This window comes from Coloeus monedula (assembly GCF_965178545.1).
Source record: "Coloeus monedula genome assembly, chromosome: 27".
NCBI classification, from domain to species: Eukaryota; Metazoa; Chordata; class Aves; order Passeriformes; family Corvidae; genus Coloeus; species Coloeus monedula.
In genome coordinates, this window is record NC_138807.1 from 3,746,585 (window position 1) to 3,765,614 (window position 19,030).

The 19,030-nt window shown below is 56.0% G+C and overlaps 1 protein-coding gene across 2 annotated transcripts; it reads left to right on the forward strand.

Moving 5' to 3' along the window:
- Window positions 1–5,442: 5,442 nt before the first annotated feature.
- On the forward strand, window positions 5,443–14,330 carry TLE5 (TLE family member 5, transcriptional modulator). Of its 2 annotated transcripts, none has more exons than XM_082297741.1 (7): window positions 5,443–5,637; window positions 5,976–6,073; window positions 7,511–7,574; window positions 9,766–9,810; window positions 11,056–11,118; window positions 12,398–12,472; window positions 13,105–14,330. In XM_082297741.1, the coding sequence occupies exons 1-7, from the start codon at window positions 5,611–5,613 to the stop codon at window positions 13,321–13,323; spliced, it is 591 nt and encodes a 196-aa protein (XP_082153867.1). In that variant the 5' UTR covers window positions 5,443–5,610; the 3' UTR covers window positions 13,324–14,330. The 2 variants fall into 2 exon arrangements, with proteins under 2 accessions (XP_082153867.1, XP_082153866.1); XM_082297740.1 differs by having other exon boundaries at window positions 5,447–5,637; window positions 13,102–14,330.
- The last annotated feature ends 4,700 nt before the right edge of the window (window positions 14,331–19,030 follow it).

The following is a 19,030-nucleotide window of genomic DNA, read 5'->3' on the forward strand; positions in this document are numbered from 1 at the left end:
TTCTGGCCCCATTTCTTAGCTGCTTGTGAGTTCCAGATGTTTGAGAGCAGAGGGGAGCAGGCATTGCCAGCAGGTCAGAGAGGTGATCCTGCCAGCTGAGGGAGCTGAGTGTGTTCAGCCTGGAGAAGACCAAGAGGGGATTTGACCAATATCCATAAGTATCTAAAGGAAGAGTGTCAGAGGATGGAGCCAGGCTCTGCTCGGTGGTGCTGGGCAACAGGAGAATGGGCAGAAACTGATGCACAGGAAGTTCCACCTGGAACATGAGGAAAAACTTTCCTGTGCAGGTCACAGAGCACAGGTTGCCCAGAGGGGTTGCAGAGTCTTCTTCTTTTGTGATATTCAAAGGAGGAACGTGTCTGGACTCTCTCTGGGTGCTGATGGGGACCAGGAACCCAGCTGCAGAGCATGTGTCAAATGTTTCAGCCTCCCCCAAAATTAATTTTACAAGCTCTTCAATTGCCTGTCACAGGAAGATGCCACGAGGAGATTTGAGTTCTCTGAAAAGAGGGGGAAAGGCACTGAGATCAAACAATGCTGACAAATGCAGCCTGTGACAGCAATTGCTGGTTTTTTTTAAACCTTATGTTTCACATCTGGTTTGTCATGGTGTTCTAGGTGGGCTCAGTGCACAGTAAACTAGGATAACAAACCTACATTTTCCGTGATCCTTTCATCCCCTACGATCCCAAAGCACATCATTTAATTGCACTCAACCTGCACACAGATTTCATAAATAAAGGAATGACGAATTAGCATAGCTGCTGCAGCATTCACACAAGTTACTAAGACACAATCTCCTTGTGCAATCAATCCAGCCTCATGCTTCAGTGTTTGTCATAAATTGAGGTCAGGAAGAAATGTTCTCCCTACCTGGAGGAGTGCTGCTGAACTAGCCGAGTACAGAAAGACTCTTAAGGGTGTAGTAATCTGTCTTCCCTGTGCAATCTCAGAAATTGCTGCAAATATGCATTTGGTGACGATCCAGTGCAGTAGATGAACACTGATTCTGCACGGGGCAGGAGGAATCTGCCTCACATGAGGCAGGAAGAAAGCCTGGCTGATCCTTTTGACCTTAAAATCGGTATCTCACTCCTCCCTTTGTCCAGCAAGGGAGCCAGAGGAGAGAGGGGAGAATCCTGAATCCTGGCCGTGCCCACAGCACAAGTGGGGCTGGTCAAGAAGCTGCTCCTTTGCCCATTCCAGCCCCTGTGGGTCACTCCCACAATCAGGCTCAGTCTGGGTTTCATATGCAGAGGGATTCACACGCTGCTTCTGCAAACTGATTGTTCCAGGAACCTTCTCACGACCAAAGGGTCAGTGGATTCCCCTGGACCTCCTGACCGTCTTACAGCTCCAAATTTCCTGCTTATCTCCCACCAAATGCCTCAGGGACACCACCCAGGGAGCAAGCAGGTTCAGGCATCCTTACCATGTGCTTCCTAATCACGGCTCAGCTGCAAAATCCCTTTCCTGCTTCCTGCAAGGAGTGTGAACTGTTCCTTGCACTTTGGCTGGTAAAAAGGATGATAATTACCCCTAATCAGTCTGCAGCAAAAACACAGGCCATAGCAGAAGGGAGGGGTGGGGGGCAGCCACCAGGAGGAGTGGAACCCAATTATTCCAAGTCACTGATAAAACGGGATCAAAGAAGGTAGGAACGTTTTACCAGCTGTAAAAGGCCTGCCTGGACCAAGGCTGTTCTTGGAGAAAGGCCCTTTCTGCCTACAGGCCATTCCTGGCTGGGACCTGTGCACATCCAGGGACAGTTTCTCCTTTTCCTTCTTGGTGTAGGCGAGGAATTTGGGCTGGTGTTCATTTCTGTCTCTGAGGGCAAGCAGCAAGACAGTTTCAGCAGGAAATGAGCGTGGAACCGTGGGCATATGGTGCAGAACGAGTGCTTTGTGTGCTGCCCACGTGGGCACTGAGGTGCTGGTACTCTGCTGTGTCCCATCAGGATCACCTGGGTGACCCAGGGAATGGAGCAGTTGGGGCTGGGTGGTGATGGGGGTGAGGGACAGCGCTGCCAGATGGCATCTGTGCCCTGCCAATGCCATGTTTGTGGGGAGAAGAGTGCTGCACTTCTGCCTCCCTCACCTCCCTGGGAGCCTGTGCAGCCCCACTGCTCATCCCATGCAGCCTCGCTGCTCATCCCAGCCTTTTGCTGCAGCAGGGAGACCTGCACAGCTCATAACAGCAGCAGGAGAGTTGGGAGGTGGTGAGGGAGAGAAGGAAAACAGCCCCTTATGTGGAAGAGGGACTTCAGAAGCAGATCTCTTGTAAATCACTCCCAGGCCTGCCCAGCCCGTGCCTCGTGTCTGGCTGATTGTGTTACGCTATCCGGAGAACGTTTCATATAAAAAGCCAATAATCCCTGTGATTAGAGGGGTGATAAGGGCCAGTGTGGCCTGGATGTGGCAGGGGGCCGAAGTCCAGTGCCCAGCCTCCCCCACCAGTCCTGGCCTCCCCGTCCCAGCCAGGTGGCACAGACGTGGCAGGGCTGGGAAAAACAACAACAACAACAACAACAAAAAAGCAGGAACCAACCCTGCTGCTGGCAAAGAGGGATTGGGGAAGAAGGGAGGAAGGAAGGGGAGAACTCAGTGAGCCCCAGCAGTGTGGCATGGGGCCAGCTGTGGCTAATAGCCCACAAGCTGCCACCACTGCCCCTTATAAACTACCTCACAGATGTCTGAATACGGGGTGGCAGTGGGGGACTGCAGCCCGGGGAGGGATTGGGGTTTCTTAGCAGGTGGGGGGTATTGAGGACAGCTGAAGTTTAATGAGTGTGATGGGTCTCAGCCCTGTTTCTACTGGAAGGAGGCCACAGCATTCAAACCACAACTGAGAAGCAAAGGAGTCGCTGGCTGAGCCACCCCACACCCAGTGGGGTCCTGTCCGTGCCACTCTGAGCTGTGCAGTGCCCCAGGTTCCTCAGACTCGATCCTGCAAAGCACCTGTGTGTATGTGGTCAGCTTGAGGTGATGGGCCTCAAGAGAGATCCTGAGGCTGTGGAGAAAGGAAAAAAACCTTCCTTGTCTAAGGGCCTGAATTGCTGCTGTGCCTTTTTTATTTCTTCCTCTTTAATTCCAGGTAAAAGAGAGTATTCTCAGGGTAAAAGCAGGATCTCAGAGCCTACATTTTCATAATGATGACAGCATGGCTTTCACCTTGTGTCCAGAGCTTCAGAGCAGAAAATGTACAATCTCTCTCCTTGAACCAGTGCTGGAGTGGGATATAATATCTGAATAATTTACAAAGGCTCTTCATTACACATTTATTTTTGGCAGCTTTGTTAGACTGCTCCTTTTAGGAACTAATAGGAAGTTTCTCTGGTTTCATTAGGACATCCCTGTATGAATTGTTCCAGTGGGGCCAGGGACTGGGACAGCTTATTGCTCCATTAGAAATGCAAAACGTTTCTGCCCTCTGTGCCACCTGTGGCTTTATGGAAACCCACCTTCATGTCCAACCCTGACCCAGGTCTGGCTGTAGCAAGAGTCCAGCATGACTTTATTCCCAGCCAAGGTGTTGAGGGAGTGGGGGGCTTCCCCACATTGCCTTCAAACAGCTTTGCAGCAGACAAATGTTGGTTCACTTGGAGAGCTCCTACACAGAACTCCCTTTCCTGTGCTGGAAAAACCTTCATTTCTCAAGCCAGGCCTGAGGTGGGCTGTGGGAACCCCCACTGTTCACCAGGCTGTGTGTGAGGCCAGCTCCTCTGTGCCCAGGCCATATTCAGCCCCACTGACTCACACAGACTGGGCAAGGCTAAAATCCCCCCTTCTTCAGATGCAGGTGCATTGCCCGGCTGGAAACGGGCCCATTAAAAAGTCATTTACCAGGCACAAGAGAGTTTGTGTTCCCCTGGATTGGGATTTGCCAAGATTATACCATAAATTAGAGTGTTTCCTGGAAGAATGTAAGGAGAGAGGAGAAAAAAAAAAAAAAGATAAAATGGAACATTTTGTAGCCGACAGAAATGCCAATAAAGGAGCGTTTCATTTCCCACTTGGAAGGGAGTGACTGCAAGTTGCTGCAAGGGTAGGGCAGGGTGCCTGTGCTGCTCCAGGACCAGGGGAAGAGGACAACAGGGACCTGGTCTGGCCTCATGCATACACTGACTATAAACTGCATCCCTCTGCCCTTGAGCAGAGCCTAAGCTGGGGTGACTCAGTTTCTCTCCATGTAAAAAGGGGGACCAGGATGCCAACCCCACCAGGGGAAGACTGTCTGCCCTGTTTTCCAACCCTTATTCTGCAGGGACACGAAGCCTGGCTGCACTATTAATAATCCTTGGCATGAAGCTGTCACAGTTTCCACTAATATGGAGATGTTGAAGTGAAAAAGCTACTGCACAATATGCAGGAGGTGTCACAATAACTCAGCTGCTATATTGTTCTTTTTAAAAATAAATACCACAACAGGCCAGCCCACATTGCTGGAGTCATGACGTGTAGGGTTTTATTTTTAATCAGAAAATGTACTGATTTTTAAAGATAGAGACAGAGCAACATCTGAAATTTATGAAAGCTCCCTGTGTGCTCACACGTACCAACCGTGTTCCTGCCTGTTATTCTCCGAATGGCTTCCAAGGACCTGATCCTGCCTCAGCACGGGCACATTTGTGTGTGTGTGTAGCTTTGCAAGAGGCCCCATGGCAACAAAGTCCTTCCAGAAATAAAGTCTGTGGCTGAATTCCCCACCCCACTGCTCTCTGGGGGGATGCAATCGATCCCCTAGGACATGAACTGCAGGGTCTGCTCCTCAGGCAGCAGGTTTAGGACCAAACTTTGCATCCAGGGCAGAATAATCCATTGTTTAGAGATCAGAGGTTTGTCTGGGGGCCAGTTGTAGGTGAATTACCTTTTTCCTTTGCCTTCCCTCACGCTCAGCCAAGGGCAACGCTGAAATAAAGCAAAACGAAACCCCGGGTTAAGAAATGCCTGTTCTGCTTGGGGAAGGGCGAGGAGCCTCATTGCCCGGCGAGGGCCGGTCGGGGGCTCTGGACCTGCCTCAGGCCAGCCGGACCCTGGGCCTGCCCCCCGGGCTCTGCCAGCGGCCCGGGCAAACACCGCGGCCTCCGCCGGGATGGGCTCGGGGCTCTGAGCTCGGAGGGGGGCCCGGGGCACCGGGAGGGTGCGGGGAGGGCCGGGCAGCCCCGGCCGGGGCGCGGGGAGGAGAGGCCGGCGGGGCAACGCCCGTCCCGACCACGGGGCCGCATCCCCCGTGCCCCCGGGCCCCGCCGCAGGCAGAGCACGGAGCGCAGCCGGGCCCGGTGTCCGCGGCCGGCGGCGCCGCGCGGCGGGGGCGGGGACCGGCGGGGGCGGGCGCGGCCGTGGGCCCGCCCGGGCCGGGGAGGCGGCGGCGGCGGCAGGTGGTGCCGAGCAGCCGCAGGACGGAGCCGGAGCCGCAGCCGCCATTAGACAATAGGCGCCGGCGGCGGGAGCGGCGCGGGGCGAGCGGCGCGGCCGGGGCGGGGCGGCCGCGGGGCCGGGGCGGCCGGACCCGGCGCGGACAAAGGCGGCGCGGGGAGCCGCGGCGGGGGCGGGAGCAGGAGCGGGAGGCGGCACCGGGCCGCTCCGTGCGGGGACCGAGCCGCAACCTGACATGATGTTTCCACAAAGCCGGCACTCGGTACGGCGCGGCCCGGGGCCGGAGCGGCCGCGGGGCGGGGCCGGGCGCCGGCGGGGCCGCGGGACGGCGCGGGGGCTGCCCGGCCTCCCTCGGCCCCCGCGGGGTCGAGGGGATCGAGCGCCTCCCGCCGCCGGCGGCCGCGGCCGGTGCTGAGGGGCGGCGGGGCCGCCGGCGGCACCCGGGGAAGGGGCCCCACGGGTGACCTTGGGCGCGTCCCGGGCGCGGGCGCTGGGCCCCGGGGGTGCCCCCGGCGGGGGCTCGGCCCCCAGGGCGGGCTCAGGGCGGGGGGGCCCGGCGGCCGCCGGCTCCGGTTCCAGCGCTGTCTCCTGTTGTTCAAGGGCTCCTCTCACCTGCCTCAGCAGTTGAAGTTCACGACCTCCGACTCCTGCGACCGCATCAAGGACGAGTTCCAGCTGCTGCAGGCCCAGTACCACAGGTACGTGCTCCCCCCGGGCCCGGGGCTGTCCCGGCCGATGCACGGGAATCGCTCCGATTCTGCTGCTCGTCGCTTCGCTCCCGGGACCGGATGAGAACATGGGGAAGGGGACCCCGTCGCGTAGCTTGGGACACCTTTGGCTGGAGGAGGACCTCGGGCACGGCGTTGGTCGTGTCCACATGGGAGCCCCGCGAGGAGAACGCCCATTCCTTTCTCCAGCCAAGGTCTTTCCTCCAAGTGCTGCTCAGCCAGGACTGCACAGACACTTGCCAGGCCTCCTGTCTCTTGCTGGGAGTTTTCCTCAGTTCTTCTCGCTGGCTGCCATTCCTGGACTGCAAATGCTGCAGGGAGCACTTAAATCCAAAAGCTTCTGCTTTCCTGTGTGTGTGTGGAAATAGTGTTGCTGACCCAAAAGCTGGCTTGAGACAATCTGTTGCTTTGCATGTGTGCGTGTCTGACATAAACGTGAAGCCCTTTGGGTTAAATTGAATGAGTGATGCCCTCTGCCACAGCCTGGCGCTGGTTGTGGTGTGTGCATTGGTGCCATGCGGCTGTAATGTTCCCTAGCCTGGGCTCTGCCTGCGGGCAGGTCACAAGTTTGTGGTGGTGTCATTCTGGCAGAAAAAACTGCTGGGAAGTGGCCTTTCCTGGCGTCTCCATGCCTTGGCAGTGCCATCGGGGGAGTAGAGCAGCCCAGGGAACGTTGCTGCTGAAAGGGAAGCTTTCCCCCCACGCCGCTCCACCCCCTTGGACTTAATCTGCTCAAGAAGGAGCAGGTTTTGTGTAGGTGAAGCTGTTTCTTGTTTGAAACATAAAACCACAGCACATGCTGGCTGCAGTTGCTCGGCTGGTGAGTTGGAGTCTCATAAAACACTGGGAGCTGCGGCACTTTCTCTGAAGGGTGTGAAGAATCTAGGAGAGAGGAAAAATTCTTGCTTCTGGAGGGATGTGCTGCGTTTGGGCCTCCCCCCTGCCCCCATCCAGAAATGGGTCTGGCTTTGGTTTTGATGTTGTATTGGAACATCTCTCGAGTGCTGCAGACAGGTTCTGTGCCAGAATCTGTCCCCAGCTGCCAGCGATCTGTTGAGGAAAGGCAAACCCCTCCCTGGGCAGCCAACTCTGCTTCTACCCAGCATTCTGCTTCCTGTGGAATGGATTTGCCTGAGGGAGGTCAGTGTTCAGCTGGTGGATAGCCTTGTGTCCTTCTCCTGAATGTGTGCTGGTGGGGCTCCAGCTGAGATAGTGGGAGCAGGCTCTGTGTGGTCACTACTGTGCCAGCAGAGCCTGGCCGGGCTCTGGCCATCCCTTGAAGTCCAGATAGTGATGTCCAAGAATCCAGCCTGGTTGGGACAAGGCCGTGCAGGAAGCAGCTGCTCTGTGGCGATCAACTCTCTCACCTCCTGTTTGTGGTTTTCTTACTGTTTTCTGGCTTTTCAGCTTGAAGTTGGAATGTGACAAACTAGCCAGCGAGAAATCGGAGATGCAGCGTCACTACGTCATGGTAAGGACCAGCCCGAGAGCAGAGTGTGTGGGTGGCAACACCAGCAGGTGCCTGTGCCTGGGCTCTGCCTGGCAAGGAGCCCATGCCCCGCAGAGCTCCAGGGCTCTCAGCACGGCTGGAACTGGCTTTTTCTGAAAACGGGGCTGTTTTGTGTTGGCTGCATGCAGTGGGTTGTTGAAATGCGGGGTGGCAGGGAGTTTTTTGATGTAGAAAATGGGGCCCGGTGGGTGATTACTTGATGGGTCCTTGGCCTGGCTCCCCGTGCCCAGGGGAAGTGACAGCTCCTACACACCTGAGAAGGTGCTGGTGTGCAGGTGTTCGGGGACTCTGGGAGGGTCATGGCCAGTGAGAGACAAAGCAGTGCTCTGAGAAGTCAGGAAACTGGGAAACCCACAAGCCCAAGTGGGAGTTAGAAGCAGAACCCAGCTTCTGTGCAAGGGCTAAACCCTGTGCACCTTCTGGTGACCCTGCAGCCTTGCTGAGCCGTGGTGCTGAGTGCTGGCACGTGTGTCCCAGCACAGGGTGTGCAAGTCCCAGGGCAGTGCCTGGTAAAGGCATGAGAAATGGTGCCACGTGTGGGCAGCAGGCTTAGCTGTGGCTTTCCAAGGAGAAATCTGCCAGGAAACAGCCATGTTCTGGTGAGCAGGGTGAGGAAGAGCCCTTGTAGCAGAGGGGAGGGATGCCAGGCATGGCTGTGGTCTCTTCCTTTCCTATCATGGAGTTAACAGGAGGCTGCAATACTGTCCATGAAGATGAGCTGGTTCCTGCTTGCCAGCTGCTGTTCCTGCTTGCCAGCTGCTGCACCTGCCCTGGAAGGAAGAGATAAGATGCAGAAATTAATAGAGCAGCTCTTCAGAGCAGAGTTAAGACTTTAAAACCAGAAATAAGGGAGCTGGCCCCTCCATCTTTCTCTACTGCCCTTGTGCTCAGACTCTGAGGCTGTGGGAAGCAAGGTGTGTTTGGGGTGAGGGACAAGGAGAAGAGGTCACAGCTTTCCTGGTGTGTTAATGGGGAAGCCCTCAAGTTCTCACTGGTAAACAATTGCTTCCTGTGCCTCTCAGTCTGCACAGAAACCCTCATCTCCAGCAGTGGCCAAGATACATTTTTTTTCCCCTCCTTAATGCTGGCAGTCACCAGAATTGATTCAGGTTGCTGTCAGCAGCAGAGGGGAAGGGCTGTTACTCGTGGCGCAGCGCTGGAGGCTCTGCAGGCGCAGCAGCTCCTGCCTTCTCTGCGTGGCTGAGCTGGAGCTGCTGCCGCTCCCCGTCACGGGGAGCCAAGAGGAGGGTTCCTGTGAATGTGCAAAGCTGCTACAGCTGCTCTGATTTTTGAATAAGTCACAATTGGCAGCTTGGGGGACGGGCTCTTGCTTCCTGCTCGGTCTTCAGAATGCAAAGAAGCCTCGAGAGCCCGCAGCAGGCTGAGATCATTCTGATACCAAGCCGGGCGCTTCGTAGCCTTGTGGCGTCGGTACCAGGATGCCAGTGATCTTCAGTTAAATGAGCACAGATGTGGATTGTTCTTTTCCCTTTGGAAGAATCAGGATTGCAGGCTGCAGGAGGAGGTTTCTAAACTCTCAAAACATCAGCCTTATAACAGCTTCTTCCAGGGGTCAGGAATTAGCTGCTTCTGCCAATAGATTGTCTGTAGCTCCCTGTTGCTGCTGTGCAGGGGTTTTCTGGGTGGATTGTTCTTGTGTGTGGAGGGGGGAGGTTTCCACATAACTCCTTCCTAAACAGCTGGAGCTGTGCGCAGCTGGATGTGTCACTTGCTAGATGAAGTCCAGTTGTGGTCTCTCCCATTTTCTGCTGAAGCAGTCATGTGGGCTTTAGGATACTGGCCAGGCAAAGCTCACAGAGCCAGGCTGCCTCTCTCCTGGCTGTGCTTAGGGAAGTCTGGAGCCCTGAGCCTTTTTCCAGGTTTTCACCTTGGTGCAAACTGTGGAAAGGTGTCTATGAGGGGAGCTGTGTGGGGCAAATCTCCAGGTCTGGAGCAGGGTGGGCAGGGAGCACCTGGAGGGGGTCTCTGTGCTTGCCTCCTGCTGTCTCTGTTTCTAGGGCTGGCCTCTGCTCTCCTTCCTTGCCCAGCCTTTGTAGAAAACCCTGCCAGGAATGCAGTGGTGGCTCCCAGCACTGACCTGGCAGAGACTTGACTTACAATTTGTTTTGTTCTCTTCTCTCCTGCTCTACAGTACTATGAGATGTCCTACGGGCTGAATATTGAAATGCACAAACAGGTAGGGGGGAAAGCACCTCCAAGTGCTGGGGAAGGTGCGTTGTCTGCTCTGTGTTGCCCTCTGTCACTTCAGTTGCGTTTCAGGAACTAGAAATGCTATCAGCCTGTAAAACATCAGAGCTGCCTTTAAAATGCAGGCCCCCCCACTTCTCAGGATCACAGTGCTGACCTGTGAGCTCCCATCCTGGGCTCTGGGCATGCTGTGGTTCTCCCCAGGGCCTGAACAGATATATGAGCACCAGACAGGGCAGTGCAGGCAGGGTCTGGAGGTGCGGCTTGGAGACTCTGTGGCAGCCTGGATAAGTTTGCTCATTACCCTCACTGGTGGTTAAGTTGTTAATTATCCCCAGTGACTAATTACCTGTGGTGTTAACAACATGAGCTTCCTCTGAGCCTGTCTCTATCTGGCTCCAGCTCCAGTCACAAAGTCAGCTGTGTGTCGTGGCTCAGTTTTAAGCCTCTTAGCACAGTTCTGTTCCCCACAAAGGCACTTGGTGCTTCTGATCCCATTGCCCTTGTTGCTAAGCCCATGAGACTGGCTTCCCTGGGAAAACCTGAATCTTGTCGAAGAATCTGAGCCACGAATCCTCACTGCTGTCCCACGAATGTCTCCCAGCCTCATCTGCTTCCCTGTGGTGCTGGTGGGGTCCCCTCAGCTGGTTTTAGTGTGTGCCTGTACCTTTGGCTCTGTATTTCTTTTGACTCCTTTGGAAAGTGACTTGCAAAGGACTGGTAGCTTCACTATTTGCCAGGAGAAAAGCATTTAACACCCCAGAATTTGCCACTGCTGGTTTGAGGGTAGTGAGGAAGCTGCCCAGCCCCTCTGGTCTCCCCCAGTAGCCCCAGTCCAGCAGCTCAGCTGGGGAGGGGAAGCCTGAGAGGGCCAAGCAGCTGTGTGTGTCTGTGTCCACATGGCAAATGTAATTCAGCACATCCCCACCTGGCTCTGCAGTAACTTTCCTCTCTAGTTGCTCCCAATTTGTTAAATGAACGTCAGAGGAGAGGAAGGGGAATATTGAAAATCTGCTCTTGGCAGTCAGCAGCATCCTTTCATTTAACTGTGCAGGGAGGAGCCTCGGGGGGCGAGGTGATCCCCACGGCACCAGCATGCTGCCAGCATCTTTCCAAGGAGAGTGGGTTTTCTAGGACCATTCCCAAGGGAGGGGGAATGTGGGGCAGCTGGTGCTGTGGGTGCTCAGTCCTGAGCTGCCTGACCTTTCCTCTCTGTCCCCCCCCACCTTTTTAGGCTGAAATCGTCAAGAGGCTAAACGGGATTTGTGCACAGGTTCTGCCCTACCTTTCACAAGAGGTGAGTCCCCCAGCCTGGGGGTCTGTTGGCATGGAGGCCACTGTCCCTCTGCAGCCAGCGAGATGTTACAGCCCTCCAGCACAGGCAGCTCCCCACCCTGGGCTGGGAAACCTCCTTGCTTGCTCTCACCCCCTGCATGGGGACCAGCCCTTCAAGGCAGTGTTGGCTCCCCGAGCGCTGTGTGGTGGGTAGTGTGCCCTCCATCCCTTTGGTGGCAGCTGGGGACAAAGCTGGTCCTGCTCTCTCCTGCCTGTGGCTCGTGAGCCATCAGCCATGTCTGCAGGGGCAGTGGGAGCTTTGGGTGCTAATCAGGGGAGGAGGACCCTTAAAAAAATACCTCCATATGGCTCCTCTTTGAGATCTGGTTCCTCTGCCTCATTAATTAATGCGGCTGATGGGCTCCTCCCACTCCCCAGAGAAATTAATTGATGGAGGGGGTGCTTGGGAGTTGCTGTCTGAGGCGAGGGGAAGATTAAGCACCTCTAGAGCCATATCTTCTGTCTCCCCATGGAGGCTGAGCTCTGAGCAGTTCTCCTGGCTCTTTGGGGGTTGGAGGCTTCTTGCTTGGGGTCAGCACTAGGCTTAGGGCACAGGTTCTGTTTCTCCCACCCACCTGTTCTTAGGATGGACAAAGTCTCTGATCAGATCAGAGCTGCCTAATAACTAAGCCCCAGCTAAATCTTTTGCATCTTAATGCAATCCTTACCCTGTCCTGCTGCCAAAATGAAAAGAAAAATCCCCTTGCTGGACTGCAGTGGAGAGGCCTGGTGTTCAGAGACCTTGTGCTCTGCAAGGAGCAAGTACAGTGTTGTCCTTTATTTTCTTTTAAAGTATGTGATACAGCCGTTTTTTCTGCCTCTGTTTGTTTGGAGCACCCAGCTGCTGCTGCAGTTGGCATCCAGCGTGTGTCCCAAGGACTGTGGAGCTTCCCAAAAGCTTCTGATTTCAGGGCTTGTTTTGTTTGTTAGACAGTCTGTGTAGTTGAAGGGTGGCAGGATGAGAGACATTGCCCACCTCTGGCCAAGGATCTCTCTGGATGTGTGCAGAGCAGGAGGAGGGTGGGAGTAAGAGGGGAGCTGCTTGATGCTGTGGTGAGGAAATGGATGAGACAAATGTGTTTCCTTCCCTGCTCCTTGCTGCATGTGAGGCCCTTGTCACGGGTGAAGTGTGTGCAGGTGTCTCCAGCTGTGGGGTAACCAGCCTGTGTGGACTGGGTCCCTGTTCTGCTTCCCTGTGGCACTAGCAGTGACCCCAAATTCCTCTGTTTTCTCCACGCCAGCATCAGCAGCAAGTCTTGGGAGCCATTGAACGGGCCAAGCAGGTCACGGCGCCAGAACTGAACTCCATCATCCGTGTACGTGATGCATGTTTAGTTTGGGTTGGGAGGGGTGGGGATCCAGGCCTCTGGCCTGGACACAGAGCTGGGCTGTGGGTTCTTGACCTGGGGACATCAGGGGACCCCTGCTATGGTGCTGCAGCTGCAGGGACAAGGCTGCAAGGCTGGGCTGGCCATGCTGGCACAGGGCTGGTTCCACAGCTTGCTGTGATGTTTGCAGGGGAGCAGGGATCCCTGCTCTGCCTCAGCAGGGTGCAGGGAGAGGAGCTTTGGTTTTGAGCAGGAACCACAGTAAGTACTTGGCATGAAAACACCATCTGCTCTTGGTTAAGGTTGTGAGTGAGGGCTTTAATTGCAGCCTTGGGACATGCCAGAGCCTGAAGCCAGATGTCCTGTGGGGTACGGGCTGTGTGTCCTGCTGGGGACACTGCTGAGGCTTCTCTTGAGGCTGTCACAGCAGCAGGACTCGAGAAATCTTTTCCTACCCAACCCCGAGGCTGCAATGCTCTCCAGCACCCTGAGGTCCCTGGTTTAAGGTTGAGTGCTGGCACAGTCTGGCCAGTCCAGGCTCTTGGTTTGGGGTCCAAGTGCACCCAAAATGACAATACCCCCGTTGTGTCTCTGTGTCTGTCCATCGTTCCCTACAGCAGCAGCTTCAAGCTCACCAGCTGTCGCAGCTCCAAGCCCTCGCTCTGCCTCTGACTCCGCTCCCCGTGGGGCTCCAGCCCCCGTCACTCCCCGCTGTCAGCGCCGGCACCGGGCTCCTGTCGCTGTCGGCCCTGGGCTCACAGGCTCACCTCTCCAAGGAGGACAAGAATGGCCATGATGGGGATGCCCACCAAGATGATGATGGGGAGAAATCGGATTAGAGCGACCGGGGGGCCGGGGGAAGGGGGCTGTCTGGGGGAGGGAGGGGGCGGGTTAGTGCAAAATGCAGTATCTCTCTCTAGTTGCTGTGCAGCAGGGCCGTGGAGACCTGTGCTCGGTGGCAGCTCGCCAGGCCTGTCCCCACAGGCGGGTGGCAGGGCCTGGGGGGTGTCCCCAGCGCCGTCCCCGGCTGCTGCACAGCAATGCAAGCGCCATAGCATTACCCGTGTGGCCAATCGTGCTCTCCCTGTGCCCAGCCTGCCTTCCCTGTCCCTCCTCCCGCTCCGTCACAGAGCTGAGCCGGAGCCTGGCTTGGGCTGCTCTGGGGCCACTTTGCCCCTTGGCTGTCCCAGCTCCTCGGTGCCATGTGGCCCCTCCCTCCACCTGCTGCTCCCCCCTCGGTATTTAAAGATTGCCCCTTGATCCTAACGGTTCTGCACAACTCCCTGCTGGGATCCCTGGCCCAGAACAATCTCCTCCCTTCCCCAGGCGCTCTTGGTCTCGTCGCATCGCCCTGGCCCCGTGTCCCCCGTGCCCCTCCTGCACTGATACCAGGCCGGCGCCTTGCTGTTCTGCATGTACCTGTTCTCAACCAGCTCTGGCTGCCAGGGGGTTCACCCTGGGCTGGAGGGGGAGACTGTGCCACCTGCTCCCTCTCAGCACAGCACCCGGCTCTGGAGGCCCAGGTGGCTGGGCAGAGGGGGCAGGCAGACCGAGAGCCTTCCCCGGCCTCCCCCTCCCTGTGCCCCTGCCCTGTGTAGAGGATACAGCAGCTTTCTCTGTTCTTATCTCCGTGCGCTAGCGTGTCTTCTTAAAAAACAAAAATGGAAAAAAAAATAATAAATAATAATCTGGTGTTTGTATATAGTTCTTTAGAAAGATCTTGTTTTGCTTTTTGTGTTTAATCACTTGACCTATAATAAGAGGAACTGAAAATGCTGTATCAAGGACGTACAAGCTGTGCCTTTCAAATAAAGAAATAAGAAGGTTGGTTAAAACCAGGACTTGCTGCTGCTTTCTTGCTGCATTTGGGGATGCCTTTATAATACTTCCCTTTGTCTCCTGTCCCTTCAGATGGGGGAATCGGGGAGAGGGAGGTTTCCTGGTTCACCTGTGCTGTGGGAGGTGTCTGGAGGAGTAGCCCTCCTACCTTCAGGTGGTAGTGTATCCCAGATTATTCCCTTGTTGGATCTCCCTCTCTGGAGGTTTCTCTGGGAGCCAGGATGAGTGAGGTTAACACCTCTGGCTCTGGCTTCTCTCCCACTCATGTAGGGGCTGGTGGAACAGGGCCATCTCTGTGGCCTTTGTGGCTCTGGGACACCCCTGCAGTGGTGGCAGCTGTGCCACAGCTGAAATCTGCCGGAGCCAGGGCCAAGAGGATGCCCAGGCAAAGCCAGAACAAACTGGAGCTCAAGGTGAAAGTGGTGGGTGGTGAAAAGGGAGCGGGGGCCTCTCCAGAAGAAAAGCAAGGAGCGAAGCAGCCCCGAGGTCTATCAGCTCTGTGTCGGAGCAGCGTGGCTTGGTAACACATGTGGAGGTCCCTTTGGGCTGCCACAGGTCTGCTCTGTGTGTGCATAATTCATTTTTCCTGTGGGCACAGAGGATAAGCTGCTTCTGTGGCTCTCAGGCCCCTCTGGAAAATCCGGCCTGCGCTGCCCTGGGGCTGAGATTGCTGTAATGGAATTGGCTCTCGATAATTAGAGCTGTCCTCTGGCTTCAGAGCCTGCTCCACCCTGATAACATCGTCCCCTCGGTATCTCTTAGGCCAGTTGGAGTGGGAAAATTTCCTTCCTCTGGGAAGGAAGCCGTGCTGGGGGGGGGGCGAAGGGGGGTGTCCTGATGCACCCAGCACTGAGGTATGGAGGGGCTGGTGGGTTACAGAGCCTGTGGGCAGCACCAGCACTTGACAATGCTCCCGTTATCTGCCCGGTCAGCCTGATCCGGGCTGGGCATGGGTTGGGCAGGGTGCCCAGTGCAGGCTTGCAAGGGACAGGGGCAGATCCGGAGTGCAGAAGCCCTGTGGCAGGGGCTGGCCTGGCCCCAGTGCCCTCGGGGGGCTGCAGCACCGGGCAGACCCAGCCGGCGCCCGGCACTGCGCGGGGGCTGCCGCTGCTGGAACGCTGCCGATGTGCCCCCGCTGTCCTGCAGCTGCTCTGGGGTCTCTGCTGACACGCAGCAGGTCCCTGGTGTGAAAGGCCAGCACGGCTGCGGGCCGGGGCTCTGCAAGGGGCAGCTGCTAAAGCCATCCCTGCCCTGTCAGTGCCGCAGAACCCGCGGGGAGCATTCCCAGCGCTTTCACCTCCAGTTCAGCCGCGGGGCAGGGAGCACCGTCAGGGGATGTTACTCCTGATGGACATGCAAAGGAGGAGGATTTAGGAGAAACTGTTCAGGGCTGCTTTCAGGAACAGAGGTCCCTCTTGTTGGAGCTAATCAGCGGCCTCGGTTCAGTGGGCAAGAGGGTTGGACAAACCACGAGGCCACTGGGGCTGGGGAGCTGCTCTGCACTGGGCTGTGGGTATCTTTTTGCTCCCTGTGGGACACTAACCCTCTGTTAAAGTATAAAGAGAGAACTTCTGAGCTCTCCAAATCCCCTGCACCTTCCAGCAGGTGCTGAGCTGAACCTTTTGCTCCACTCCTGCTTCCCATGATGTTCCATTTCCAAAGCATTTCTCTGCCTGGTGGAGGGCACCCTGATATCCCATCCTACTGAGGAGCAGTGTTGTTGTTGTTCCCCATGCCTCCAGCCTGGCTCTGTTTGCCACCACCCCTGGATCCCCAAAGGCAGTCATTTCATAGGGCACCTTCCCAGATTTGGGCTCAAATCTGAACTGCATAACAAGATCTGAAAATCTAACCCACACCAACGGCAAAGAAAAGGCTTAAAAATACCTCCCTTGTGACTTTCCCAGTAGCTGCAGACTTGAGAAAACAGCTTCTCTCCTTCCAAACAGGCCTTGTAACCTCCCTGCAGCCAGGAGCCCCTCTCCTGCCCTGCAGAACAGCTCAGCACTTGCAGGGACACAGCTGACAAGGGGCCCCCAAAGCTGCTCAGGGATGATTTGAGACTGGTTCCTGGCAGAGAAACCCTTTCTCCTCGTGTTCCAGAGGTCGTGGTGCTGGGGTGGGACAGGGATACAGGTTGATGGTCTGAGGATCAGCTCTGCTGCACCAGGATCCTTGGGAAAACTCAGCAGAGCCCTGACTCATGAAGGGTGGGTAGAGAGCGATCCAGTGACAGCCACTGTCCTGCTGCCCACAGAGGCTGTGGTGGACACAGAGGGCAGGGGGCAGGGGCAGGACCCCATCTGGCAGTGCCCCATGCCCTGACCACCAAGCAGCACAGCATTAACCCAGGCTTGACATGGATTCCTGCTCATAGCTCCCAGGGGTTTGACAAAACTCTGCTGTCACCCATCTCCTCCCTTCCACCTGCCTGTCACTGGAGGGTCATAAATCAGCCTCCTTCCTCCTCCATGCAGTGAGCAGGTGGCAGTTTTTTACCTGTTTGGGTCCATCCCCTTCGGATCCTTCCCGTAGGACAGAACCCCCAGGCTCTCATTGCCCGTGGGAGTCGGAGTCGCCTCTGCCACGTCCCCCTCTGGCTCCCACCCTCACTTTGCAGCACAGCTCTGCCTGAAACAATGGCCCAGCCTGCACGCCAGGAATGGTGGCGGAGCAGGGCTTCCTTCCCAAGTCACCGCTAATGCAGGAACGCTGAGCTCTTCCTGGCTGCAGCGAGCACCAGATAAAAGCTAAAAGAGGCATCAATAATTAAAAACCACTCAGAGCTGGTGAGTGCAAACAGGAGCCAACACACGGATCGAAGGCAGAGCCAGAGACCAGAGGCTGTCAGCTGCTGGGTTGCTCTGAAGGCTCCCACTCCTCTTTTACAGTCCCACGGTGGTGAGGTGTCCCTGGCATCAGGGACACCTGGAGGGGACGCCTGTCCCCGAGGGCTCTGGAGAAATGTGGCTTTGGAGAGTGGACACCAGCACCGGGGGTTTGGGGATGGGGGCTTGCAGTTTGGTCCCAGAAGTGTAGCTCAGGGCACTGGGGAACCTTGATTTCCAGTACAGCTTTGGCTTAGATCTCGCTGGTTTGCTGCCAGGTCCTTTCCTCAGTTCCCCTTCCCATCTCATGTTCATTCTAGGACAGACTCCAGCCAGGATAAGGTCCCTGTTTGTGCCAGCTGCCCTGGGAAATTCACATTGTTGAAGGGTGCCAGGAACTCCTCTCTGCTGGGTTCATGCCTCCTCATTCAAGTAGGCAAGTGAGCAGCTGGAAATAGGATGGTTTGGTGAGCCACAGCCACGCTCGGTGTCTTTGTGAAACATGGTGAGCTCTGCCCTTGGCCATCCACTCCGGAGATGTGCTGGACACAGGAGGCTGCGTGTGGGGAGAGGAACAACTGGACCCGTGGCATGGAGTGGGACAGAGCTGGGGCTGCCCTTCCTGCCCAGGGCTGGAGGACGCTCTGTGTTCCCATGTCCCCCGCTGGCATTCAGGGAGGGAGCTGAAAGGTAGAATCACGGGGGTAATTCCAGCAGCAGCAACCTCTTTTGCTCGGATCCAGTTTCAAATGGAGCTCCTGTGTGTCCCAAAGCCTGGGTTGGTTTGATTTCTCTGCAGCTCATAAACAAAGAGCTGTTCAGAGCATTTTCCTCTTGATCCTGGCGTGGATTTCAAACACCCTCATCCTTTGGGCCACTACCAGGCACGAGCGTGTGGCTGCTGCAGGGGGTGGCTGAGCATCCTGCAGTGGTGACAACCAGGTCTGTCCCATGCCCAGGGCAGCAGAGGGACCATCTCCTCTCGCTGCTGTGGGTGCCAAGGGTTAACTGCCGTTGTTTTCTCCCATCCAAACACAATTTAATCTCTGGGTTACAGGTTGTGCTGCTCCAGGGCTCATGCTAATCACTAATGGAGGGTGATCAAGACACGTGTGACACCCACCACTCCGGAGATGCCTGTGCCAGGTTTACCTGTGTCACTCTCCTGGTGTGTCTCACTGGAGCAGAGAGACTGCTTAAGGAAAACTGGCAATTTTTGGAAAGGAGTTTTGAAAAATGCTGCAAAACATCTCCTCAGTCTATCCTTCCCTTGAAACATGATCTGAAATGTTTCCAGCCTTTGAAAATAAACTTTCCTTAAAAAAACCCCTCAACTCTCCCAGTAAGGCAACACACACACATACAAAAAACAACCCTTTAAACTTCACATTTGGATTAAAATATGCAGATATATGTGCAGATATGTGATGTACACACAGAGAACATCAATGTGCCTGCGTAGAAGGGAGGCTTTTGGAGGGTTTGAAGCTGGTATCCATCACTGCCTGCATCAGTGGATCTGCCCAGCGAACACCTAAAGCCAGGCAAAGGTAAAGGGGCAAGCGCTGGGGCTGGCTTGGCTCCTTGCTTGGGACTGAGAGGGTCTGGGGCCAGCTTGGCCACTGCCGGGCGACAGCCCCCAGTCCTGGCTGGGGAGGAGAGGCAGGGACACCAGGGGATGGATGGCGCGGGGGCAAGAGGAGGAAGAGCCTCCAGTGCCCAGCACCTTGTCCCTGCCCTGGCCGCTGCCAGCATGCAGCACGTAAGCAACACAATGAATAAAAGATTAGGATGAAATGTGAGGCATTAAATATTTAACCTTGTGCCTGCCTGTGCAGTGCCCAGGTACAGCTGGGTCCTGCAATATTTAAAGGTTGCT

Coding starts and splice junctions, on each gene's coding strand:
- TLE5 (XM_082297740.1), top strand. CDS start 5,611: ATGATGTTTCCACAAAGCCGGCACTCG. Junction 6,074..7,510: donor CTGCAGGCCCAGTACCACAG/GTACGTGCTCCC, acceptor CTGGCTTTTCAG/CTTGAAGTTGGAATGTGACA. Junction 11,119..12,397: donor TGCCCTACCTTTCACAAGAG/GTGAGTCCCCCA, acceptor TCTCCACGCCAG/CATCAGCAGCAAGTCTTGGG.